Source organism: Acanthopagrus latus, chromosome 11 (assembly GCF_904848185.1).
Source record: "Acanthopagrus latus isolate v.2019 chromosome 11, fAcaLat1.1, whole genome shotgun sequence".
Taxonomy (NCBI): Eukaryota; Metazoa; Chordata; class Actinopteri; order Spariformes; family Sparidae; genus Acanthopagrus; species Acanthopagrus latus.
The window spans coordinates 30,744,852-30,771,746 of NC_051049.1; the positions used below are offsets into that span (position 1 = coordinate 30,744,852).

A 26,895-nucleotide genomic window follows, 5' to 3' on the forward strand; every position below is an offset into this window, starting at 1 on the left:
GCTTGGAGAAGAAAATGAAAATGCAATTTGGATGATTTATTACTCATTTTATTTGTGAGTCACATAATGCAGCGATGACCTTGAAATGAAAAAGCATTTCTGCTAATGCATTTTAATTTTCAAATTTGACATTTTAAATTGAATTTTGGTACCTGTTTGCTAGGGCATCTTTTGAAAACTGAATCTTCAATGTCATTTTCTTCATCATTTTAATTAAGTTACAAAATGAGCAGTCTTGAAGAAGAAAATGAAAGTGCAATTGGATGATTTATTACTCATTTTATTTATGAGTTAAAAAATGCAGCTATTTTCTCAAAACGCATTTCTGTTAATCCATTTTAATTTGAATCATGGAACAGATTCGCTTCCATACAGTTACAGGACAGGATGACTTTAGCTAACTGCTCATTTACATCACTTTGACAACGTTTTACACTGAAGCAGGCGGTAAACAGGAACACCAACGTACTGTTGCTCAAAACAGCCACATCAACTACAGTCAGCAACAAATCCCCCGTCCTCTGCTGTAAAATCGCTCAATTTAGTCAGTTGTTGAGTTAGGAGGAAATGTATAAACTTCGAGAAGCGCTGTTTCCGACTGAGAGTTTATTATTTGGGCCTTCTTGCCAGTGTTATAGCCTCGTATCAGTTTCCACATCCATGTGTTCCAACATTTCTCACGTGTCCAGTGTGAACAGCGAGGATATGAATGGATGGAAATGTGCTGCAGCTCTGCACTCAAACGGCGCTCTGCTCGAACTTTCCGGCTTGCCGTAGTGTTTGCAACATTTAGCGCGAACTTCAATGCAAAGCGAACCCGAACCGAGAGGAGACTGCTGTTTCCAAAAGCACAGCCGTTGTCACTGTTCTGTCACCGAAGATGAGACGATAATAAGCGTTGCTGCTAGTACTATGTGTTAGTCAGCGGCCTATAGCTGTTCTTAGCTTTGCTATGGAGATGAAGCGGGCAGAGCTGCTAACTCAACGTTAGCTGAGAGGAGGCTAACAGTACGGACAGCTCAATCAAAACAGGCACGTCGAGGAATCAGGAGCCATGGTGAGCAGGCTGAACTGTTACTATGATGCTACAGGCTGCATTCAGGTGTTGTCTACCAGCTTTCACCATCTAATGTCTATCTTCGTATGAATTTCTAATCCCAGAGACGGAGTCTGGCCCCCAGTCAGGTTGCCAAACGGAAGCGATCAGGAGATCCATGTGAAGATGATGAGTGGACATGTAGAACTGTGAGTACATTAGGATGAACATCAGGGCTGTCAAGTCTCCCACCAATAACCGTTTTTACTGCTGTCATGTCTGTTTCATTAAAGTCTGTAGGCATGATGTTTTTTTACATTTATCAACAATATTTATCATATGTTTCTCCTCCACTGCTCTCAGAAACAGATCTGGGATTCCTTTCCATAGTATAATCATTAATTTATTCGGTTGTCACTGATGGATCAGTTTGGTCCAACACTCACAAAAAATGTATTTAAGCTATACATTCACTTTGACCATATATAATTTTCATGATCAATAAAATACTGTGGATAGCTTATTTGTTTAGAGCCATTTCTGATAACACTATCTAATATATTCCATAGTCCTTTAGCATTCTTTTTATTATCATCTAATATTTTACTGTAGAAGTCCTTCCAACATCTCTTTATAATATAAGTTAACTTTTTTTTCTGCCACTTTAGTTCTCTGTGTTTTGAAATCTGTGTATAGTGTATTTTTGTTCTTTTTGTAATCCCCTGGTGATCCATGGATGATCTCTATATTTATGTTTTTCTGTAGGATGGTTTTATGGGACAATTTGAATTATATAATGATCTCAATATTCTTAAGAATGTTTCACCTGCACCATCAATATCCCTTTCCGTTTCTAATATTTACCACTTTTGTGCCAATAAATCTCACTCTAGTCTTACTTGAATTCAGTAGATCAGTATTGAAACCCCCACAAATGAAAAGCACTTTCTGACAAACATTTGCTCCATATCAGTCCGTGGAAAGAATCAATACTAGACCCTGGTGCCCTGTGTATACAAAGTTGGAGGGTTTTGAGTTTGTGCTGTATTTCTTTAATGGTGATGGGGTAGTCAAGTGCACACTGGGTGTCCTTCACTGTCATTTCTAGTTCTTTCAGTTTGTCTATTGTTAAAAAGACCGTGACACTCTGGATATTTATAGAGGTCATCAAAGTAATTTTTCCAGATTCTGCTATTTCGAATTGGGCTGGTCTCTGTACGTGGGTTTCTGTTGATGTTTTTCCATAATTTCCAAAAGGTGTTTTTATTTTGGGGAGAGTCTAGTGCAGCGGTATGGGCAGCAGTGCTCTCTACTGTCCATTTGTATCTCCTCGGTAGAGGAAACAGCCTTGGCTTAGGGTTTGGATTCACAGTGGTTGACAATAACTTTTTCAGAAATTTGGCTATGGTCTGAAAGGGGCTGTTGCGGTGATACAGTGAATTTATTTATATCTTGTGGTTCAGTGTCAGTAATGGCATAATCTACAACTCTACTACCTAACACAGACCATTGTGTGAGTCTGCCCAGAGAGTCTCCTCTGATTCTACCATTACCAATGTATGGATGTTTGAAGATACGTTTCAAGATATGTTTGTTTCCTTCATACCAGTTCTGGCATTAAGATCGCCACATATTGAGATTGACCCTAAACTTTGGTAGATGGAAATTTCCTTTTGGAGTTCCTCAAAGACCTCCTCTGCACAATAAGGGTGTGTGTGTGTGTATATGTGTATGTATGTATGTATATGTGTGTGTGTGTGTGTGTGTGTGTATGTATGTATGTATGTATATATATATATATATATATATATATATATATATATATATATATATATATATATATATATATATATATATATATATATATATATATATATATATATATATATATATATATATATATATATATAAAAACCTAAAAAGCTCTGAGGCATATCAGTATCTGCACAGTAAGAAGGTGGGACGCGTTTTGTTAAAAGAGATCGTGGGACACAATCTGATTTATTTAAAGCAGACAGAGAGTGCAGCCAAAGCCTTAAAGTCCCCCATCACAGAACCTGGGTTTTAGTGTCATCGGGTGGAATACAAACAGCAGGGTGTTCATGTGTTGCAGGTCAAGGTAGATCTTGTAGCCACACTGCTGCCATCCTTTGGAAGGTTGTTGGTTCTCGTAGTTTTAATGATAATTTTCATTGCTTTTTTTTTTTTTACTTTCTTTATTGGTGTTTTCATAGAACAGTCAGGATCTCAGTTCTTATAAAAGGCAGTGATTCCAGAACAGGTTAAAAGATCCATTCTTATTTACCCATATCAGCCCAGGACTGGCACCCAGCCACCCTGCCACCCACCCTGAGCTACACATATTAAATCCATTCATTCTCACCACATACATGTGCAAGGCACAGGTTACAAACAAGAAAACAAAGTAAATAGACCTGGTACTAAGGAAAAATACAGATACATAGTAATTACATAATGGTACATGGTTACAGACAAGTAAGAAAAAAAGGGATGAATAAGTAAGAATAAATAAATAAGTTAAAAAAAATAAAAAGAAATAATAAAAAAGAAATAAAATACGAATAAATAAACAAATAGATAAAGGGGGGGGCTCAGTTGGTTTCTGCTACAATAGTCAGAGAAACAGTGAATGCGATGAAGGGCTGCCACATCTTATAGAAACTGCTTGAGGACCCTTTTAAGGAAAGCCTAACCTTCTCTAGCATAATACACTGCAGTACATCCTGAATCCATTTATTATGAGTTGGGGGGGAAGAGTGAGACTATTTTAGAAGAATAAGTCTTCGAGCAAGTAATGTGGTGAATGCAATGATTTGTCGTGTGGACTTGCGTGGAGAGTTGCGTGAGGGGTTCAAACCGTATGATTTGGCCTGTTGTTTTACTAAGTGTTTCAAATATTGCCGCCCAAAATTCAGACAGTTTAGGGCAAGACAAAAACATGTAATCAAGATCAGCAGGAGCCTGCCCACATCTGTTGCATGAGTCTGCTCCGTCAGGATAGATTTTAGCCAGCTTAGCATTAGTAAAATAGGCTCTATGCAGAATTTTACATTGAAGAAGGCTATGCCTTGCACAAATAGAGGACGAGTGGACATTATTTGATATCCCCTCCCATTGCACATCGGAAAAGGGAGCTCCAAGGTCCTGACCCCAAGCAGCTCTTAGAGAGGTTAGTTGATTTGGGGACAGTGTGTAAATTTCACAAAATGTCTTATTGGAAAGTACCGAAAAAGGTGAGTGTTTGGTAGATGAAATTTTGCTGCCAAGTCAGTGAATGAGGAGAAAACACCATTAATAAAAAGGTCATTAAGCATTGCAAGGCCCTTCTGAGACCAGGTACGAAAAGCTGGATCAGAGCATGAAGGAGAAAAAAGGTGATTACGAAAAATTGGAGATTGACCCGACTGAAAGTGGAGGCCAAAGGTTTTTCTGAGCTGATTCCAAATCATCAGCGTGTTCGTTACAATTGGATCAGGGCTAACCTGTTTAACTAACAATGGTAGTTGGGAGCACACCACAGACCAAAGGCAAAAACGTGAGGGGGAAATTTCATTGCGGACATTCGGGTACTGCTTTACCAGTGTTCCAGAAGAGAAGTTTGTTGATGTTACACGCCCAGTAGTAGTAACGAAAATCTGGGAGCGCTAATCCTCCTAGGGATTTAGGAAGCCGGAGAGCTGCTCGACCAATTCGTGCCCGTTTATTGCTCCAAAGAAAGGAACTAATCAGCCGATCAAGATTGGAAAAGAAAGATTTCCTTATGAAAACAGATATGTGTTGGAAAAGGTAAAGAAACTGTGGTAGCAGTGACATTTTTATCAAGTTGAGCCGCCCGATCAAAGAAAGGGGGGGAGTGGACCATCTAGCAAGATCTCATTTACAACGTTCAAGTAATGGGTTGAAATTTTTGGCAAATAGTTCAGAAAATGATCTTGTCACTAGGATCCCCAGGTACTTAAGAACATCTGTGACCATGCATCACTTTTTCCCAAATTGAGTTTATAACCAGAGTACTTCCCAAGTTTTTCAAAAATATCTAAGATTATAGGGAGACTGGAGGCAGGGTTGGATATGTACAGTAAAAGATCATCAACATAAAAAGAAATTTTGTGAAGCTGTCCATGGCGTATGATACCCCCGAACCCATTCTCACTTCGCAGCCAGATGGCCAGGGGCTCGACTGCCAAGGCAAACAGTAGCGGGGAAAGGGGGCAACCCTGTCGAGTGCCTCTGTGCAGGGGGAATAGCCGTGATTTAATACCATTAGTGCTGACAGAGGCTAGGGGAGAAGCATAAAGAAGTTTTATCCAATCCACAAAGTCGGGGCTGAGGCCAAATTTATTGAGAATGTAAAAAAGGTATCTCTACATGGTTGAACGCTTCAGCATCTAAGGACAAAACTAGTTCGGGACAGTCAGTAGAGGGAGAGTAAAGAATATTAATTAACCTACGTGTGTTTGAAGATGAATGCCTTCCCGAAATGAATCCAGTCTGGTCAGGATTGACTAAGGATGATATGACTCTTTGGAGACGGCCAGCTAGGACTTTTGCTAGTATTTTAAAATCTGCGTTCAGAAGGGGGATCGGCCTATAACTACTAAAAAGAAGCGGATCTTTGTCCTTTTTTAATAGCAGTGTAATTGAAGCCTCTGACATTGTGGGTGGTAACAGACCTTCTACCCGAGCATCATTAAACACCTTAACTAGAATCATGGCAAGAGTTGCAGAGTAGGTCTTGTGGAACTCTGTGGTAAAACCATCAGGCGATTTATTACTCTGTAAAGAACTTATTGCATCTTTAACCTCAGAGATCGTGATTGGTGCACCTAGCTCATTCGCAACCACTGGGTCAATTTGAGGGTATGTGAGTAGGTCAAGGGGGGTTTGGGGGTTTAATAGTGGCAGGATTGGATGTGGTGTCATCAGGAGCTAACCTAATCCTAGGTATAAGTCTAGATGCAGATTCAGTTTGTGCTTTGTATGCTAGGAGTTTGCCTGCTTTATCACCCTGCTCAAAAAAGCGTTGCTTGGTGTGTAAAAGTTGTTTCTCAATCTGGCCGGGAGTTAACAAATTATACTGTGATTGGAGCTGTACTCGTTTTTTATACAGTTCATCTGAGGGGTCAACAGAGTATTGGGTGTCTAACCTTTGTATTTTGTCTGCTATTTGTATCAATTTAGAGCGCACAGACTTCCTAAAGCCAGAGATGGAAGAAATAATTTGACCATGCAAGTAAGCTTTAAGTGCCTCCCAAAGTACATCACTACCAATATCCGGTGTGTCATGTGTGTCAAAGAAGAACTGGATCTGATTGGTTAAAAAGTCCTTGAATTTCAGTTCAGATAATAAGTGGGAATTGAATCTCCAGGGTTGGTAGGCAATTTGCCCTGAGAAAGGTTAATGCTTAAAGAGATAGGAGAGTGATCGGAAATGACTATGCTGTGATACTCACATGACTGTATATTAGGGCTGCACGATTATGGCCAAAATGCTAATCACGATTATTTTTATAAATATTGTAATCACGATTATTAATCACGATTATTCATTATGTTAGGTAAAACATACCTTTTTATTGCACTTTCTTATTCAAACAAACAACTCTTCAAATTGAAACAAAAGGAAAGCAATATTCTATTGCAAAATGCAATTATAAAGTGCAAACAAACAGTTTGTAAACAGACAGTTGCGAACAGTTGCAGGAAAGGCACAAATGGAACCTACTACCATACAGCAGGCCTACAGATTTTTAGCCAGGAACACCAGCCTGTCAACACTCTCAGGCTTTAACGAAGACCGAAGGCAAGTCACGATGTTCCCCCCGGTGCTGAAAACCCTCTCAGAAGGGGCACTTGTTGCGGGTATACCCAAATATTTTTTGGCCAGCTTTGACAGCCGTGGGTACACTCGCTGATGTTCCCTCCACCAGTCCAGTGGGTTCTCCTCACTGTCCAGGTCAGCACACTGCAGGTACGACTGAAGCTCAGTGGCTAGAGCTTGTTGAGGAGGATGGGTTGGTCTGGCTCTCTCAGTGATCTTGAAGAAGCTCCCCAAGGTCTTCTTCTTCTTGGATGTGCTGGGTGCATCATCCTCTGCCCTGTCTGCAGTCCCACCATCACTTGGGCCCTGCTCCTTGAAAAGTGCATGGTAAATAAGATATGAATAACAAATTTACTCTAATATATTTGTAAATATATAATAAATATTTTTGACAACCACATTCAGAATCTAGATTGCAGACAGCACATGAATTATTTTTTTTTAGCACATTTTAATTCACTTAGTTTCTTGAATTCATAATAAATGGTTTATATCCAAGTATCTACAATTATTACTTACCATGCTCAGAGATGCAGCCATCTCAGACATAAGTCTGGCTTGGATCGGTGCAACCCTGTCCTCACTTGTGTATCGCAGCTTGAAACGGGGATCCAAAGCAGAAGCCAGGTTGAGCAGGTCTTGTGTCTCGGGATCCTTGTATTTTTCCTCCAGGTAAGTTAGGATTTTTGTCTTGATGGTGTTTGTGAGCTCTGGATCATCATCGTTCACTTTGAGGATGGAGGAAGTGAAGAGGTGGAGGACTGGCTTCACAAAAGAAACACTGACATACTTCTCACTGGACAGTGCATCAGTAAACTCAGTCAAAGGGTGGAGGGATTTGTAGATGGCTTCGAGGATCTCAGTGTCCTGCCATGATGGGAGGAGATGTCTGGACTTTCTGTCAGAAGACAAAACTTGAGAGATGGCCTTATGCTGCTCCAGGACTCTTTCAATCATTGCCTGTCTTGACCCCCACCTTGTGGGGCATTCTGTCTTCAGCCCATGTTCTGGAAGCTTCAGCTCCTTCTGAGCCTGTGCTAGCTCCTTTTTACGCCTCCAGCTGTAGGAGAAACTGCTCACAAGTTTTTTGCAGATCCCTACTGCACGGTCAATGCAAGGATCTTTCATTGCATTCTCTGTAAAAGAACATGAGATTCATAATTAAAACAGAACAAAACCTTGCATACACTTGCTCTTTTATTTTCATGTGTTGTTTTAAGATTGGATTTGATTGAATTGAATTGAACTTTATTGATCCCAGAGGAGGGAATTTAGTTTGTTCCAGCATCACATGAAATAAAAGGCCAAAAACTGTACATAAATAGATAGACAAGCACAGTAAAATTTCGGTCAGTTAAGATGCACAGATGTTATGCTATTTCAATCACTTGTTTATTTATTTATTTATTTATTCACTTATTTGTATGTTAATTTATTTAAAATTTAAAAAATGCCTACACATATGATGACCAATCTCCATCATATTAGCACAGAATACATATATGTACAATTCAGTTATGTGTACTTTTTGTTTTTATTTGTCCTACTCACCAATTGCTAGATGGAGCCTATGGCCAAAGCACTGGAGCCTCATCCATTTATTTAGAGAAGCTGCCTTGATGACGTTAGATCCATTGTCTGTGGTGATGCAGACTTGTTTCTCCTCTCGCAGGCTCCAAGAGGCCAGTGCTTCCCGCAGTCCCTGGGCTATAGCTTCTCCTGTGTGATCTTGTGGGAAGAATGACGTCTGCAAGCACCGACTCTTCATTGTAAAATCATCATCAATATAGTGAATTGTCAGGGACATGTACGGCTCCATTGTTCTGCTGGACCATAGGTCAGTCGTAGTTGCGAAATACTCGACTGTTGTTATTTCCCTCTCTATTTCCTCCCGACATTTTTCATATAGTGCAGGCAATGCCACTTTGGAGAAATAATTGCGCGAGGGGATCACGTATTTCTTGTCCAGTATTTTGACCATGCTTTTGAAGCCTTTGTTACTTACAGTACTTATTGGACACATGTCTTTGGCCAAATAAAACGTTATTGCATCCGTTATTTCAGCGTGTCTTTGAGAGGTGGATGGATACGGTGTCGCCCGGTGCAGAGTTGCTGTAATGGTTGTCTGGGTTGGCGCTGGACACTGACGGGGATTTGGTGGACCAGCGTTAGCTTTGGCCTTCATGCATTCATCATATTTTTGTTTGTGGTGTGTTTTCAAGTGGTTAAATAAATTGGTTGTGTTGCCTTTTGGCGCGGAAACAACTCTGTGGCACTCTTTACATATCACGTCCTTTTGGTCAATATCACTTGCCCTGAATCCAAAAAAACTCCACACAGTAGATTTTGCTGCTTCACGAGGCACCAGCGGCTCCTCGTCTCCAGTCGGTGCTAGCGCACTTGTGTCTCCTGCCCCCGACATTGCGCCTCACTCTCTCACAAATCATTTGAAAATGGCGTTGCTGCCTGCAGGGCTCGCTCGTTTGCGGTTTAGGCAGCGTAATGATGCCCAAACCTATCGGTCGCCCCCTGGTGGTTGGTTGAGAAAGTGCTTGATTTGACATGCAACAGAGCTCGCTTTTTAAATGTTAAAATCGCCGACGATCATCTTAATTTAATCGTGGCAGCCAAAATCGTGATCGTGATTAAAATTCGATTAATTGTGCAGCCCTACTGTATATTGTCTAACAATCTATTATCGAGTAGGAAGAAGTCGATCCGAGAGTAAGACCTATGGACATGTGAAAAAAAAGAGAGAAAGCTTTTGTGTAAGGGTGCTTAGATCTCCACAGATCAGATAGGCCTAATTGATCTGCATGAAACTTTAACATGTTGGCTGCCTTAGGCAGGCTAGATTTTTTGGTGGATGATCTATCAAGATCAGGGTCCTGGACCTGGTTAAAATCACCTCCAATTATTATGTGATAATCTGCAGCGTTTGGGATGTTTGAAAAAACGAAACTAAACAAAAAAACAAAACACACACACTCATACCTGCATACAAAAATACAAAAAAAAAATCCCAATCCACATAGGAATACAAACACTGAGTGTCTCACTAGATACAACTGCTTTCTAACCCCGTTCCCATTGCAAATAAATGTTGCCCAATCTCTCTCCAAATTATGAGAATAAGAGAGTCTCAACAGAGACAGAGCATAAAACATTTTGTCCAAACTTGGGCCTAATTATCCAGGCCATAAAGCAGGAGGACTTATAACGCCTTCTTGCAAAACAGCCCCATTGGGTAATATTATACATACACACAGTATATAGTGGCAAGGTAGCGTAACCAAAATTAACCCAAAATGTAAAGAGAGATAAACAAATAAAGGAGACAGGTGTTGTGTTACATTGCAATTGCATAGTAATCACTCTCTAATCATAATTGCAGTGTAGTTGTAAAACAGGACTCTATACATGAAGGAAAATTGGCACCAAAAGTAATGTTGATAGAAAAGTAGGCCACTCAGGCCCTAAAAAAGGAACTGTATCCTTACAGTAGAAGCTCGGATCAAGGAGTGAGATTTGTGCCTCCATGAATATTTACTGTTATTACCTTCCATGTAAAAATCAACATGAACAGACCTGAACATAGAACACAACTGGTGCCTCTTACACAATATAAAGATGTTCAGTTGAAGGGGGGTTAACTATAAGTAATGTATATATATATAGCTTGTGAAATATTCGTGCCATTAGCATTATACAGTCCACATTTTTTAATGTTCACTGATAGCAGAATGCCAAACGGCCAGTCAGCCAGGCACTGTTACCGTATCATCAAGCGTCATTTTAAGTGTTTCCACTGGAATGGTATTCTTTAGCCTTTACAACTGACGAAAGCAGGATCTTTTTCCCATTGCTCATGGTAATATACAGCTTTGCCGGGTAGCGGAGACTGGGTTTCAACCCGCATTGGTAGAGGAGGGCCATGACTTCCCGGTATGCAGCCCGTTGCGCCATCACCTTGGGGGAGAACTCCTCGAAGATAGCCACAGGTTTCCCCAGATATTGTAGGTCAGACCTCCTCTTGCAGGCTTCACGGAGAACCTTTTCCTTAGTTTGGTAGTCGTGGAACCAGGCGATGACGGGCCGTGGTCTCTCACCATCTTTGGGTTTTGGGGCCAGGGACCTGTGTGCTTGATCCAGCGCGGGTGGCGTCAGTAGTATTTCCTCGCCCAGAAGTTGGAACAGCAGTGCAGAAAAAAATTGGTTGGTTGTGGGTTCTTCAATCAACTCAGAAAGTCCTATAATACGGACATTATTGCGGCGTCTCCGAGCCTCTAGGTCAGCTGTCTTGGCTTTTAGCTTCTCGCTAACCGCGGTTAGCTCAGCGCACATAGCCTCCAGCGCTGAGAAGGATATCTTAAACTCCGAAGCTAGCTCGGCCTTGTGGCAATTAAGGAGGCTTGTTAGCGTGGCCATGCTAAGCTCGTCAGCAGCTACAGCATTTGGGGGCACAGAGTCTTTTTTGCTTTGTTTTACATTCTTACTTGCCATTTAAAGTGTGTCATGATGTTGTAGTCTCACTACAGTGCTGCTTCGGGCAAAAGGAGGTGGAGAGAGGGCTTGAAAAAGTAAAAATTGAAAAAACAGACAGAGTTCCTCATCCCTCGGTAGACCGCTACGGGAAACGAAAGTCGCTAGCAACCAATGGCTCACTGCTAATTATGGCGTGTCACCGGAAGTTGGACCCATAATCGTTTCTACATCAGCGCCCACAGGAATAAGGTGGATACTTATGACATTAAAAAAAGAAAACCTATTAGGGACAAAGCCAGTTTGATGAGTGTGAATGATGGATGTTATATATTTATTTAATCCATTTGCCAATAACTCGGTAAACATTTTCATGAGAGTTCAATAATGCGATAGGATGAAAAGATGAAGGCTCAGTTTTATCCCTACCTTCTTTTAATAATAATGAAATATTGGGTTTGTACAACATGGACGGAAATTTCTGGGTTGAGAATGAATGATTGAACATCCTCAAAAGAAGGGGAGCAATCTTCAGAGAAATTTTTTCATACAGTTCAATTCCAAAACCATCTGGGCCAGCGGCCTTGCCATTAGGAAATGATTTTACAGCATCCAGAATCTCCTGCATGGTGATGTCAGAATTTAAAGCTTCTCAAGCAGCCTCACTTAATTTAGGGAGTCTTAGATGCGATCATTTATACTTTTAGGACTTCAAGGACCAATGAAGTTGGAGAGTGGTCATAAACTAAAATATTATATTTCAAGGCAGTCACATTTGACATAAATTTAGAGTCAATTAAAATAATCTATTCTTGAAATGGACTTATGCATTTGTGAGAAAAAAAGTTTAATCTGTAAGATGTCCAAGCCTCCAAATATCAACTAGATTCATGGAAGACATTAAGTCATTCAAAACCATGGAGGAGGTAGATGACTGATTTAGCAGGGCTAACCTATCCAAACGGCTATCAAGCACACAGTTGAAGTCGCCACCTACAATTAAATGTGTATCAGCGAGATCAGGTAGTGAGTTAAATATCTTACAGAAGAAAGCTGGGTCATCAAAATTTGGACCGCATACATTAAGTTGCATGACATGAAATGAGTAAATGTAGCCAGTTACCTGAACAAACTGGCCATTTGGATCACTCACAGTAGAAACATGCCTAAAAGGAACAGTCTTACAGATCAAAATTGCCACTCCTTGGGCTTTACTGGAGAACATGGACTGAAAAATCTGACTGGCCCAGCTACATCTAAGTAACTTTTCCTTTGTGGGTCTGATATGTGTTTCTTGCAAATACACTACATCACCATGACAATGATTTTAAGTGAGAAAACACTTAAGCTCGCTTGAGCACATGACCCAGGACACGCACGTTCCAACTAGTAAAAGTGATGCCACCACCTGGTGAAGGTGTGCTAGGATGCATATGGATTTTGCATAGTAGCACTGTACAAACATAATGCCATAATAAAAAAAATGTGAAAAATATGTTAACATACATATACACATACCTTGCAAACCATCACAAAAGAGTCCCGGTTGGTATACAAACAACTTAAGTCACATACCGAAATACGCCATGTTGGCGGGAAGTATTCAAGTATTCAAGAGTCTCTGCAAAAGCCTCAGCATCCTGCGGGGACAAAAAAACTTTGTCCATGGTGCCACTGGAGACCCGCAGCCATGCCTGGTAGATGAGGCCACTCCCCAAACCTGCATCTCAGAGTGGCCTGCGGACGGGATCAAATGCCTGGCGTTGCTTCATCACCTTCGCCGGGTAATCAGGAAAGACGTGAACCGTTTTCCGTTGTAGCGCAGAGGAAACTGCTGGTGGGCCAGTTGTAGCATTTTCTCCTTCAGTTGGAAATGATAAATCCACGCTACCATTACTGGCAGGCGCGCATCGTCCTCTGAGATCCGTCTTCCCAGCCGATGAGCCCGGTCCACTTCCAGCGGCTTGGAAAAGTTATCGACACCCAGCAGCTCAGAGATTAACTTTGCCACAAATTCTGTTGGATGTATTTTCTCAGGCAAGCCAGTGATTTTAACATTCTGCCGCCAAGAGCAAACCTCTAGGTCGGTGACTTTCAGGTGAAGTGCCTCATTCTCCGACTGCATTTACGTACATTTCTGCTCTACGAGCGAGAGGCGGCGATCATACTCCAAGCTAGCATTTTCCACCTCCTGTATTCGGTTATTGAGACTCGCCAGTGTTGCCTGGGTGGATGCCAAAGATGCCTCCAAGTCATTAAAACGGTCAGTCATCGTCTTGCTCGTACTTCGTATTGCTGCGAGGATGCTTGATTCAGATTCCAGATCCGAATCGTTAGCTAACTCTGGGGCTACAGCTTTCTCTTGCCACTTCCCTCTTTCAGTTTTTGGTTTTGTCTTCCTAAGGCACTTAGATGAAAGTATCTATGAGGTGAAACCGGGAAATTAGGTGAAATGTTAAGTAAATGACTGAATTATTTCAGATATGGAGAGGAGCCCTGGAAAAACAGGACTACTCCATACGGTGCTCACTAGCGCCCCCCCAGTCACAGATAATCGTAGTTGTAGTTTTTTGTGAGGCAGCAACACCACACACACACACACACACACTCAAATAGTTCAGTTATAGTTTTATATATATTTATTTTACAATTCCAGCAACACACTCATACAAAGACACACACAAAACAGTTTTGCCTTGCTGCCTGTCTGCCGAATGTTGACCTCGGTATTTCAAAATTCTGGCTATGGCCCTGTTGTTGTTTAATAATTCTAATTTACTTTTTATTAGATTACTTGATTAATTGATAGGATGATCAGTAGAATACTTGATTCTAAAAATATTTGATAGCTGCAGCCCTAGTCTGTAAAGTGTGGTGACTTTTTTTAGGAAGAAGGATCAAAGTTTTCACATAAAGGTGGAACATATATGATATGTGTAGTTCATGGATAAACAAACAAATTGCACCACCCCCCAGCTATACTCCTGTTTGTGCTTTGTCATCATAATAACAAGCTTGTCTTGTTTAGAAATTGAGAACAAAGTGTTGGAATTGGTGAGTGAAACATTGAAATGACTGAGTTGAATGTGTGGGACCTGAAGAAGATGTACTGCTGTTTCACAGGAGAAAAGATGGAGAAGTGATGATGAGATGGGAGGAATCCCTGTGTCTCCCTTCAGGAAGCCTCTGACACAGCTGAACAACCGGCCTGCATGTCTGGATGGTGAAAATCATGTAAGCAGTGTTGAGTACCATGCACACATCGTGTATGTGAGCACAGTAAAGGGTGACTAGGCTCACTGGTTTATAATCTTTTGTATAGGAGGCTTTTATACGAAGTGTCCTCTCCAAGCCGTTTAAGATTCCTCTTCCAAATTACACAGGTAATGTTTGTCTTGTCACCACAACTTATTTTTTTATGTCTGGAACAGGTGAGTAGTTACTGATCTCTTGCTGAATGACCCACAGGCTCTCTGGGAATCAGGGCACTTGGTCTAAAGCGCGCAGGAGTCAGGAGAGCTCTTCACGATCCCTTCGCTGAAGATGCTTTGGTTCTTTATGAGCCTGCGTCTTTGAGTGCTCATGACCTGATCAAAGCTGAAAAGTAGGTTGAAAACACAGAAATCTTCTTCCACATAGCCTTTGACTTCATCTCCTGTGAAAAGGCCTGATAGTTAAAGCTGCATCAGCCAAGATTGAGGTTGGATGCTCGTAACAGGAGCAGCCAGTTACTGCTTTTCGACCAAAATTAGTCAACCCCATAAAAATCGTCTATTGTCTCTGTTCCTGTTTCCCACAGGCAAGGTGAAGTTATCTCAAGCGTTATGTTGTATGCCACTTTTCACCCAAGAATGTGCCAGAAACAGCTGAGAACAGAAAAGAAAATGACAATTTCTTGTCAAATAAGTGTCTGTAAAACGCAAGCCCCATAAATGATTTGTTTCACTGTCAGAAATTAAGCCATAGGGTACAATAACATTTAGAAAGTCTGTAAGAGATGTGATCCAGGTATTTTCATTGCTGGTAAGTCAAGCTTTTTTGGCTTCAAAACACCACTGAGCAGCTTTCAGAGGAATGAACAGGGCTCCACCTCCACCACTGTGTCCAGTAATAAAATAGCCTTGAATAGATGCATCCCAAATTCCTGGATTTTGATAATCTGCATCATTTCGCGGGATGGAATTTAGCATGTTCACCCAGGTCTAACATTTAGATCAAAGCCGAGCTGAGTGGATAAAAACCTGTGTCTACTGCAGAGTCAGTTGACTGAGGTGTAACTTCAGAGTTTACATATTCCCATTGAACACACAAAAGCCTGATCTTAGCAGGTTTAAGTGAGATTTTTGACTAGTGGAAAAGGGGTATTAGTTTGAGTTCTCACTTCCTGTCTGGAGCGAATGTAAAGAAATCTCAGTATCATTTGGAAAGTTCAGTAAACCAATGGGTGATCACCTTAAATGATTAATGTGGATGAGATGTATGGATCTGAAGACATAAACCATTTCGTGAGTTACATCAGTGTTTGGCAATCTGTTTGACAAGACTGGTGTTTGTCCCATACAGAGAAAAACTCCCAGTCCACGTTGTCGTGGATCCAGTTTTAGGAAAAGTGCTCAGACCCCATCAGAGAGAGGTAAACAAATACTTAGTTTTACTCAGTGTTTCATTGATCATAACAATACTTTTAAACAGAGGAGTTATATAACCTTACATTGATGAAGTGTCCTTGCATTGTTTATCTTCAGAAACCTACCACCAATTTTACACATTAAAGCATTGTATGCATTAAAGTAGTATAACACTTTGTGTGGCTCCAGGGGAAGCTGCATCTATTATGGTAAATTACCTCCAGTGAGTTGCCTTATGGATAATTTAGCTTTAAGTTTTTTAAAGCCGTCCACTGGTCCATGATTGCACTATTATAACACTGCTGGACTCATTATGGACAATTTAAAGACAAGTGAATCTAAATGCAACTCTGCCACTGGGTGACATCACCAGAGGCAGGTTATTGGATTACATGCAGCATCCTCTGGAACCACAAACATGTGCATTATTTTTCTTTTCTTACCTGTTTATTCCGGATGTTTCAATCACTTGTCACAGTCTTCCTTCCTGAGATGTGAAAAGGACCATTAGATTTACTTGAGTCTCAAGAAAAAAAACGAGTTAGAGGAGCATAAATTGGATTTTTTGTCGTTCTTCCAAATTAAAAATTGATGTGTTTATTTTAATGAGGGGGTGAAGTTCCTGTGGGAGTGTGTGACGGGCAGACGTATCTCTGGATCATTTGGCTGCATCATGGCTGATGAGATGGGCCTTGGGAAGACTCTGCAGTGCATCACCCTTATGTGGACCCTGCTACGCCAAAGCCCTGATGCCAAGCCAGAGATAGACAAAGCCATTGTTGTCTCACCTTCCAGTTTGGTTCGCAACTGGTACAGTGAAGTGGGAAAGTGGCTGGGAGGACGTGTCACACCAGTGGCCATCGATGGAGGTTCAAAGGATGCAATCAATAGACAGCTAGGTAGGTTGTCTCTTCCCGCTCTGTCATTTATAAATATCCACAGTCAATCTGCTCTTGTGTTGCCTCAATTTGTGCTAGAGTTAGCATTGGGGGGTCAACTGGAAGGAAGAGAGTTCTCTTTACTGTATTTACACAGCATTTGCAGTGTTTACCACCGAATCAGACTTTAATTGCGGCTGTGGCTGTCTAGCTGGGGTGCCATTCCGGCAAACTTCGGTTTAGTGGCGAGCTAACTTGGATGGGGATAAAATGTATTCGGGCAGTTCTTTGAGACTCTCCAAATTTTATTGGACTGAATTGCTGTAATTCTGACAGTAAATTTAATTTCCATTTTAAGGTCATGATTCAATTCAATCTTTGATTTAAACTTAGTTTAAAGCAGTGATGGCTCTGATTGTGGGACTGTTGTCTGGATTAGTAAAGATTAGGGCTGGTGCAAGGGGGCTCGGAGGACTTAAGCAGTGCTACCGCCATGGTCTAGCACTTCAAGTGGAAGAATCCCAGGACGGCCTGATTCACCCTGGATCCGGCTGTGCAGTGAAATGCTGCAGGCTGGTGCAGCGGTGAAGTAGTGTAACTCAATGGTTACGTGTGACTTGTCGGCAACCCCCACTGACAGGTTTACTGCAAGATGAAGCTGCCATGATTTTATGCTGCTACCATGCTGGTCCAACTAGTGATTGTTTGTCCTCATCGACTGATTAGAAATACCACTGAACAACCAGGATGAGACAGATCATTATTTTGTTTTAAGCTGTGGAAGATCAAACTGAAATGAGAGGGAAACTTAATGTTACATTGAGAAATGTCTGTTGTGATACCTCTGTAGTATGCTTAAGTCATGTTTACTTTTCGTCCCCACCCAAATGTTATGTATATTAGGATCACCCAGATTACCAGTTAAAACTGGGCTATTTTTTGTTGGGGAATAATGCCCTGCAGTACATACTTACTAAATACAAAAAAATTGAACTATAAATGACAAGTTTTTAATTTGTGTTTTGGTTAAATTTGTTGCTACATTGATCGAGTAATACACAAATGATAGTTGGGATAAAATAAATAACAATAATTGATAGATTTATCATTAGAAAAATATGTGCAGGCCTAGTAAAGATCAACAGATGACTGCTTTTATGTCCTGACAGCTGTCATTTATATTTTAAACTCTTCTTTAGAAAGATATTTTACAACAGCTTGACATAATCCTGAGATCTTTATACATTTTAGGGTTAGACAAGTTCAAATAATATTCACTAAATCTGTCCAGAGTGAATCCTCTTCACAAACAAATGAATAAAGTATCCTTGAAAAGAACATCTCTGAAACTGTCAGAATTTCCGATTTCTAATTATCTTCATCACACAGGAGAAGAGTCTGGAAACGACGCTGCAGGCTAATGCTAAGATAGCCGCAGGATAACACTAATCTAGTTGTGTCAGCTTTGAACCTCTGAAATGTGTAAGTAGGCAGGGTTGGAGAGGAATAACGAGAAAGGAAGATTACTGCTTTCAAAGCAGGAAATAGGATGGGGGGCGTGACATGCAGCAAAGTTGTCTTTAATTTATATAATATGTATATATTAACACTGTCTCTGTATGATTTTCTTTTTTTCTTTTTTTTTTCTTGAAGTGAATCTGACACACATTATTATCCATTATCAAACAGGGCTCTCAGTGATGATGTCTGCTTAAGTATGACCAGGCAACTGCTACTTTAGCCAAACAAAGTGCAGAGCTTCTTAACTGTCTGCTCAGTGTTTGGTTTGTTTTCTGTGATTTCTAGTGAACTTCATGTCACAGCATGGTTTGAGAGTACCAACCCCGATCCTCATTATTTCATATGACACATTTCGACTGCACGCTGAGGTTTTGCACAAGGGCAAAGTCGGACTTATCATCTGTGATGAGGTACTTCATCTCCTCCATTATACTTCACAGATATGATGGACTCTGGTCAACACAATGTCACATTAATTGTTGTGTGTGCTGTAGGGCCATCGATTGAAGAACTCCGACAACCAGACATACCAGGCCCTCAATGCGATGCATGCCCAGAGGAGAGTGCTGATATCAGGCACTCCCATCCAGAATGACTTGCTGGAGTACTTCAGTCTGGTCCACTTTGTTAATGCTGGGATCCTTGGTAAGCAGCTCAAACACATGGGACTAATTTCTTCTCTTTATACAGATCCCGTCATTTGTTTTGTTTTTCACCTGAATGGCAGGCAATGCCCAGGAGTTTAAAAAGCGATTTGAGCTTCCCATCCTGAAGGGTCGAGATGCAGCTGCCAGTGATAAAGACAGACAGACTGGGGAGGAGAAACTCAAGGAGCTCATCGGTATTGTCAACAGGTGAGGACCTCAAAGCATTTTAAAGATGTTTATTTCCTTTTGTTTTATATGTTTTATTACTTCCTTATTGTTGTAAGGAAAAGGTTGGGCTGTGATGGTCACTGAGGCTGAACATTATATTTATGGTTATAGCGACAAGAAATCTTTTTTTGATTTTGACTCAAACATATCCTTACCATGTCATGTAATATTCTATATTCTGGCAGCAAATGCTTGTATACTCTCCAACACTGGGTGTGAATATGTTCAGCTTGTATTTAACTATATTTAACATCCCTCTGTAATACTGTCTGTGTTGTGCCACAGGTGTTTAATCAGGAGAACATCTGACATTTTGTCAAAATATCTCCCTGTGAAGATCGAGCAGGTTGTGTGCTGCAGGTAGGTTCCTTCATTCGGTGTCTGCTGACCTAAATATGTACAGCTGTGGTCAAAAGTTTACATTCACTAACAAAGAATATGTATATCAAGGCATTCTTCAGTTCCAATGATTTATAGAACTCTCTGAGTGTGGAACACAATGAGTTTAACACAAACTACTTTGTCACATAACATTCATAAAGGTTGGTCTAGGGGGTGTCAGGGGTGTCACGATTCTCCAAATCCCTGATTCAATTAAATGTTTGATTCTGCAATCACGGTTCGATTCGATTCTCAGTTTTTACATTTATTTTTTTTTCAAAGCACAGGTTGCCATTTTTAGACTAGACTTTTATGCAATATAATATCTGACCTTTGTTCACAAAAGTACCACACTACAATGTCAAATTTAAAACATTTATTAACAACGTAATGTAACAATAACATATCTTCCGTCATTTGGAAACATAAACAAAATAACCTGCCATGTAGATTCAGCAATGCTTGCAAACTGTGGCTAACCCTTGTCAACATAACTGACTGGAAATCCAAAATATTTCCACACCGGCGACTTCAGTGAAAGAGGAGGGGGTTCAGGTTCTGTCTATGGGTCTCCCGCATCTGCAGTTGCCATTGTTGTAAGAGTGGCGTAGCCCCTTTCAGGAATAGGGTGGTGCCTGAGGTGTGTGTGTGTGTAAGGTGCGTAATGTGTGAGTGGGCGAGCAAGAGTGAGGAGTAGCAGTTACAGTGACAGCAATGAAGTGTACAAAATAGGCCGCAGTTTGGCTGCTCCCTGGTATTATTTCCCAACCAGCTTAACACGTGAAAGGGGGTTCACCCCGAAGGTAAACACAAACTTTGGCCCTGGAGGAAATCATCTCCCCTGTGCTTCCTGACCACGGTCCAGGAGCTGAACAGGAATGGTGTAACACCATGCAATCATTTGACTGGCTGTAGCTAATAGCTACTGGCTTAGCTAGTAGTTAGAGGAGGTTGACTCACAGCACTTCAATACATGTGTGTGTGTTATCCGCAGGGGTGATAGCGTTCCGGCACCACGCCGAATTTCCGGCATATCGGGGCTGGGGAGAAAAAAAAAAACGGGTTCGCCCCTTTTTTTTTTTTAATTAAAGTAGTATGAATTACAGAATCTCGTAGAGGAGACATACATATATCTGGAAAAAAACTGCAAAATAAACATTGATCTGTGTTGTTCTGAGATGCGCAGATAGACAGTAAAGGGAATTTGCAGGCCAGAGAGCAGCTTTAACGCCCAATGACTCCAGTAATACATAAGCCAATCAGAAGTAGGGTAGGTGGCGGGCCTGTGTCTCTGGCAAAACGAGTGGTACAGTAGTCAAGGTATCGTCCATGTGTGAATGTCTCTTTAGTCCCATGCTGTTCGAATTTCTTTCCCATGCTAGCAAACGCAAACCGTAAGTAATGGCTATGTTTATGAAGCCAGGGGAAGATATTAAAGAGGTTGACAAAGGCATAAAAAATAAATGGCAGTGGGCTTGGATTGAGGCAGTGGGTATTGACGGAAAGGCGCTATGGAAGCTGGTGTCAAAAGCTCCGACAGCCCGGAGCATGTTACTGCACTGTGTGTGCACGGAAATTGTTATATGGAGCGGAAAAAAAGTGCTGCCACGGCACGAAGTCGACCCTGCTCATAGTGCATCCATCAGAGCACTGCATCACACATCACGTTTGCCAGGGGCAACGGCCACGGCAGATGTCCCAGCATCAATGACAGATCGAGTAACTGATTTAAAAATTCGCGTGTGCTCATTTATTGCCGAGTTTGATCTGTCATTCACAATTGCACAGCCACTCGTAACGTTATGCAAAAAGTTAGCGGAGGACAGACCCGCACTAGCGCATCTGTCTGTCTCGAGGCAGCATGCAAGCTATCTTCTTACCCACGGCATCTCGCCAGAATTCAAAAAACTCTCTGAGAAGTTACATCATACCATGTTTTCACTCAACATTGATGAGGCCACGGACAAAAGTATGGACAAAATTCTTAATGTTCTGGTCCGATTTTATGATGAGGATGCAGGCAGTGTAAAAACACAGCATCTTGCCAGCAAAAAAGTCAACATTGCCAATGCATCAGTTTTGATGATGGAACTAAATGACGTCCTGCACTCATATGGGATGGAGTGGAGAAATGTCACCAGTGTTCTACTATTTTGCAATTAAAGTTGTTAAAGAAAAATGAACATCTGTCCTTTTTATGTCCTTTAGTTAATGACTACCAATGAATTCCTAGTGTATAATTCCCTTTGATGTAGTATTATTGCCACTTACTGAGCTGTCTTGGTATGGCTGTAGAATCTGTATAGCATTTACCTCCAGAGATTGTGCTAAGATGGACTAATGTCAATCTAAATGCTGAACACATTGAAAAAAAAAATGGTACATGTTTTCTTGAATAGTACTGGGGTTATAATGCATACCACATGAAAATATCTAAAAAGAGCCACTCGACAATAATGATGATCAGGGTTATACACAGGCTGTTTATATACCTGGGCCAACAAGTTAAGTGTTTAAAATTTGTCTCGCACCCCCACCCCTATTCACCTCTGGAGCAAGGAAAAAAGTTCAGGCTCAGGAATTTTTTCCACTATCAGCCCTGTATCCGCTTGGCAAGCCGACCAGACGTGACATGGGGGCGTGACAGCATCAACGATTCCATTTTTTAATTCGTTCAAGATTGTGACTTAATTTCTTAATTGTCGATTTTGATTTGAAATTGCGACACCCTTATTAATGATTCATTTATTATAGGACTTCTTTAAATGTGACCAAATCTGCTGGGTCAAAAATATACATGCAGTAACTTGAACAATCAGTTTTGGTGATAATAGAAAAAAAACATTTTTTCATATCACGGTCTCTTAACTTCTGGGTGATTCTGATTGATGCCAACTGGTGACTTTTCTGGGACCATTTTAATAGGGCTTGTTTGATACAGCTGTTAGTCTCAGCTACAAATGCTACTGTGAGAAAGTCTAAGAAAATCAGCATTGATCTGAAAGCACATTATTGATTTGAACAAATCAGGAAAGCCACTTGGAGCTACTTCAAAGCAGTTAAAGGTCCCAAGATCAACCGTACCAGCAACTGTAAGTAAGCATGGCACAGTGTTGTTACTCCCACAATCAGAAAGAAAACACAACCTATCAACTGCTGATGAAATGAAACCGGTAAGGATGGTCAAGAGTCAACCAAAAACCACCAAAAGCAAGTTAGCAACGAATCAGAAGCTGCTAGAAGACACAGGTGTCAGTATCCACAGTCAAGTGTGTTTTACTTAAACATGAGCTGAGAGGCTGACATGCAAGAAAGAAGTCCTCGACTGTGCTGAAGAAAAAGTCTGTGCCTGGAAGACAACAAATTTAGATGAACTTCACCGATTCTGATGGAGGAGTGATTAGAAATTCAGCCAGAGGACAACCAGAAGCTTGTGGATGGAAATCAGAAGCAGCTAACTGAGGTGAACATGGCCGAGGGACATTTAAATAAATATTATAATTACCGTATGTATAGTTTTGATCCAGCAGATTTGGTCACATTCCTAGAAGGTCCATAATTAATTCATTATTGAAGTGCATGTAACTTTTCACCACAACTGTAAGTGATGTTGATCTTTTGTAAAATTGTTCATTTTTGGCATGATGCAGATTTCAAGGTTGGATACTTTCTTCATTTCCTTGCTTTGTTTAGAAACATGTTTTTCCACTATAAAGCTTAAGATTATTTATATTGTCAGCCAAATGCCCTCAGTACACAAGTTTATAGGACAGACATGCATACATCGATCTTGATTTCAATCAGGAGATCAGGCCACAAACACATCGTCAGAGCGGTACCTCTGCCCTCAAGCTCATACTGCACCCTGTTGTATTTTCTTATAACGATCAACCATATGTAAAAGATGTTTGATTTAAACATGATTAATGTTTACCCGTAGACTGACTCCACTGCAGACAGAGCTCTATAAGCACTTCCTGAGGCAGGCCAAACCCATTGAGACATTACAAGAGGGCAGAATAAGTGTCTCATCCCTGTCCTCCATTACATCACTCAAGAAGCTGTGCAATCGTAAGTGCTTACACCAAATGGAACAAACTATACTCAAATACAGGATCAAATGTTAATTATATGACAGGAGGTCTAACTAGTTGTCTTTTGTGATATTGGCCCTCCATACAGTAGTATCTGATGTAGAATCACATGCTTTATGTGTAGAAATGCTAACCACTGTTGTGTGTCCCAGACCCAGCTCTGATCTATGAGAAGTGTGTAGAGGGTGAGGAGGGCTTTGAGGGGGCACTGGATCTGTTTCCACCTGGCTACAGCACTAAAGCTGTGGAGCCTCAGCTCTCTGGTAAGAACATGTCCCTCATGGGTCTGCTCAGGTAAACGTACTGTCACTCACTGACTACAACAAAAAAGATACAATAGAGTTACAATAACCATGAGGTAACCTGTAGCTCTGGTCAATGATGCCGCTTGTCGTCATTATCTAGAGGTGATTGGTCATTGTGCGTGACTCCTTTACAGCCTGTCAAAGGCTTCTGGAGGAAAATGTGGTCACATGAAACAAAAATTGAGTTGTTTGATCACAAACACTGTTGCACAGAAATTAGCATGTATATTTACGTTTTTTTAAATGCTTGTAAACCCACTAATATTCAGCAATTTACTCACACTGCCAGTGGATGAGTATGGTTTTCTGTTTCTTATTCCTTGTGTGTCCTGTTTGTCAACATGAATGCACTGGGAAAACGGGGAACAGTAGAAGGCAGCAGATCATATATTTCATCAGAATACATCCAGAGGACGTTAAACTAGTTTTAAAAAGGCTGAATCAGTAATATTCTCAGTTACACACACCGTTTTTTGTTGCCCATGCTCAGTCCCAATCAGGAAGCTTGACAGGCTCAGACTACACAGAAGCCACAATTAACTACTCCTTTTTTAATATCTTTAACTAACTGTAGTGTTTGTTGTATCACAGCACACAGGCTCTTCTTCTCTTTCTCTCTCTAAATACATACACAAACAGCATGTCTCATAGTCTATGAGACAGTGTACACTGTCTGCTGTGTACTGTCTCCCCTTCAGCAGATTGCTCACTGGCTAAATGTCTCCTAGGATCAAAATAAGAACAGATCACATGACTACATGAATGTGAAGGGGTGGCTCATACTGTGCTGTGTCCTGCAGCTCTGTGCGGATGATCAGTTGGATTGATTTGTTCCAGGTAAAATGCTTGTTCTTGACTACATCCTGGCAATGACGAGAAGCACAACTAGTGACAAGGTGGTGCTTGTCTCCAACTACACTCAAACACTGGACCTCTTTGAAAAGCTGTGCAGATGTAGAAGGTACTTCCATTTTATTATGCCATATCATATGAGTTTTGATTGAAAGTGAGCAGCAACCCTCCTCCTGATGTTTTACAGATATCTCTATGTTCGACTGGATGGCACAATGTCCATCAAGAAAAGGGCCAAGATTGTGGAAAGATTCAACAGCCCATCAGTAAGTGGGAATTGTTTTGAAACCACACTGTGAGCTTTGTAAAGTATCTAAATCCATCTGCTCTTTCCCAGAACCCAGAGTTCATCTTCATGCTGAGCAGCAAGGCTGGTGGATGTGGCCTGAACCTAATTGGTGCTAATCGCTTGGTTATGTTTGATCCTGACTGGAACCCAGCCAATGACGAGCAGGCTATGGCTCGGGTTTGGAGAGATGGCCAGAAGAAGACATGCTACATCTACAGGCTGCTTTCTGTCAGTTCAACACGCTCATCAGATTCAGACATAAAATTAGAGCCATCAGACGTCTTCTTGCCTGTTGCAGAAATGATTTTTCTTACAGATACAATCATTGACCAACACTTGGGACTTTTTAATGGATACGTCAGACTAATGCCCTGTGTGTTTTTGTGCTGGCAGACGGGGACGATCGAAGAGAAGATCCTGCAGAGGCAGGCCCATAAGAAAGCCTTGAGCAGCTGTGTGGTAGATGAGGAGCAGGATGTGGAGCGTCACTTCTCTCTGGGTGAACTCCGAGAACTCTTCACTCTCAACAAGGAAACCACCAGCGACACACATGACAAGTAATCACCAAAGCTCTCATAAAACTCATTCATGTGTAATTATTTAAATCTAATTGTAGTTTTAATGAGGGTTATGCATTTTGAATTAATCGTTTTTTTAAAATCAGCTTATCAAAATAAACTGAATTAACAAACTGACCTTTAAGGACAACACAGTTTTACTGTTTATATGTGGCGGACCCTGCCACCTTCACTTCAGTCTTTTGGGACCTTATTTTCCTCTCAGAACAACATTCAAGCCTGAATAAACTTGTCTTTGCATTTATCTAAAGCATACTCGACTACTGTAATGGTGTCTTAACAGAACTCTCTAAAAAATCCATCAGATTGCCGCAGCTGATTCAGAACGCTGCTGCTCGAGTCCTCACAAGAACCAAAAAAGTAGATCACATCACTCCAGTTCTTAGAGCTTTACACTGGCTTTCCGTCTGTCAAAGAATAGAGTTCAAAATCCTGCTGTTGGTTGATAAAGCACTGAATGGTTTTGGGCCAAAATACATTTGTGATATGCTGCCACGTTATAAATCATCCAGACCTCTGAGATCATCAGGTTCAAGTCTGCTTTCAGTCCCTAGAGTCAGAACGAAACATGGAAAAGCATTGTTATGTTATTAAGTGTCACATATCTGAATCAAACTCCCTGAAAACTGCAGGTCTGCTCCAACTCTTACCTCTTTTAAATCAAGGCTGAAGACCTTTCTGTTTGCCAAAGCTTTTCACTGAAGTGATTTCAAGGCTTTGAACTGCACTGTGACATTTATTTTCCATTTTCCATTACACATAATAATGTGTATATTAAATGTATCTATTAATCCTCCCTCCTGTGCTATTGTCAGGTTTCGCTGTCGCCGCTGTGTGAATGGCAGGGAGGTACGGCCACCAGCAGATGACTCTGACTGTACCAGTAACCTCTCCCAGTGGAACCACTGCTTTGACAAGAAGGGCCTGAGGGACCAGGTGTTGAAAGCCTCTTGGGACGCTGCTGTCTCTTTTGTCTTCCACCAACGCTCCCATGAGGACCAGAGGGGTGTAGTGTAACAGCAGGGACACACCACACTCTCTGCCACATGTTTTGTATATACACTGATATTTATGGGTTGTTGAGATTTTTGTTGATTTTTATAAATAAATAAAAAATTAAAGGAGAACAATTGA

General features: G+C 41.1%; 2 protein-coding genes across 2 annotated transcripts; one reads left to right on the forward strand and one right to left on the reverse strand.

Moving 5' to 3' along the window:
* The first annotated feature begins 342 nt into the window (after positions 1–342).
* On the forward strand, positions 343–26,895 carry rad54l (RAD54 like). The gene is made up of 18 exons (XM_037115562.1): positions 343–1,057; positions 1,162–1,245; positions 14,484–14,594; positions 14,683–14,743; positions 14,829–14,964; positions 15,924–15,993; positions 16,599–16,887; positions 18,673–18,797; positions 18,882–19,032; positions 19,115–19,241; positions 19,548–19,622; positions 23,584–23,714; positions 23,890–24,000; positions 24,880–25,003; positions 25,082–25,160; positions 25,232–25,411; positions 25,577–25,740; positions 26,577–26,895. Exons 1-18 carry the CDS (start codon positions 1,055–1,057, stop codon positions 26,776–26,778), a joined length of 2,223 nt encoding a protein of 740 aa, XP_036971457.1. The 5' UTR covers positions 343–1,054; the 3' UTR covers positions 26,779–26,895.
* LOC119029036 (E3 SUMO-protein ligase ZBED1-like) lies at positions 6,527–9,557 on the reverse strand. Its single transcript, XM_037115563.1, has 3 exons — positions 8,430–9,557; positions 7,398–8,014; positions 6,527–7,190 (listed from the first exon to the last, which is right to left on the reverse strand). The coding sequence occupies exons 1-3, from the start codon at positions 9,298–9,300 to the stop codon at positions 6,798–6,800; spliced, it is 1,881 nt and encodes a 626-aa protein (XP_036971458.1). The 5' UTR covers positions 9,301–9,557; the 3' UTR covers positions 6,527–6,797.

Coding starts and splice junctions, on each gene's coding strand:
- LOC119029036 (XM_037115563.1), bottom strand. CDS start 9,300: ATGTCGGGGGCAGGAGACACAAGTGCGCTAGCACCGACTGGAGACGAG. Junction 8,015..8,429: donor TAGGCTCCATCTAGCAATTG/GTGAGTAGGACA, acceptor GTTCTTTTACAG/AGAATGCAATGAAAGATCCT. Junction 7,191..7,397: donor TGGCTGCATCTCTGAGCATG/GTAAGTAATAAT, acceptor GCACTTTTCAAG/GAGCAGGGCCCAAGTGATGG.
- rad54l (XM_037115562.1), top strand. Junction 19,242..19,547: donor CTCATCGGTATTGTCAACAG/GTGAGGACCTCA, acceptor GTTGTGCCACAG/GTGTTTAATCAGGAGAACAT. Junction 25,161..25,231: donor AAAGATTCAACAGCCCATCA/GTAAGTGGGAAT, acceptor GCTCTTTCCCAG/AACCCAGAGTTCATCTTCAT.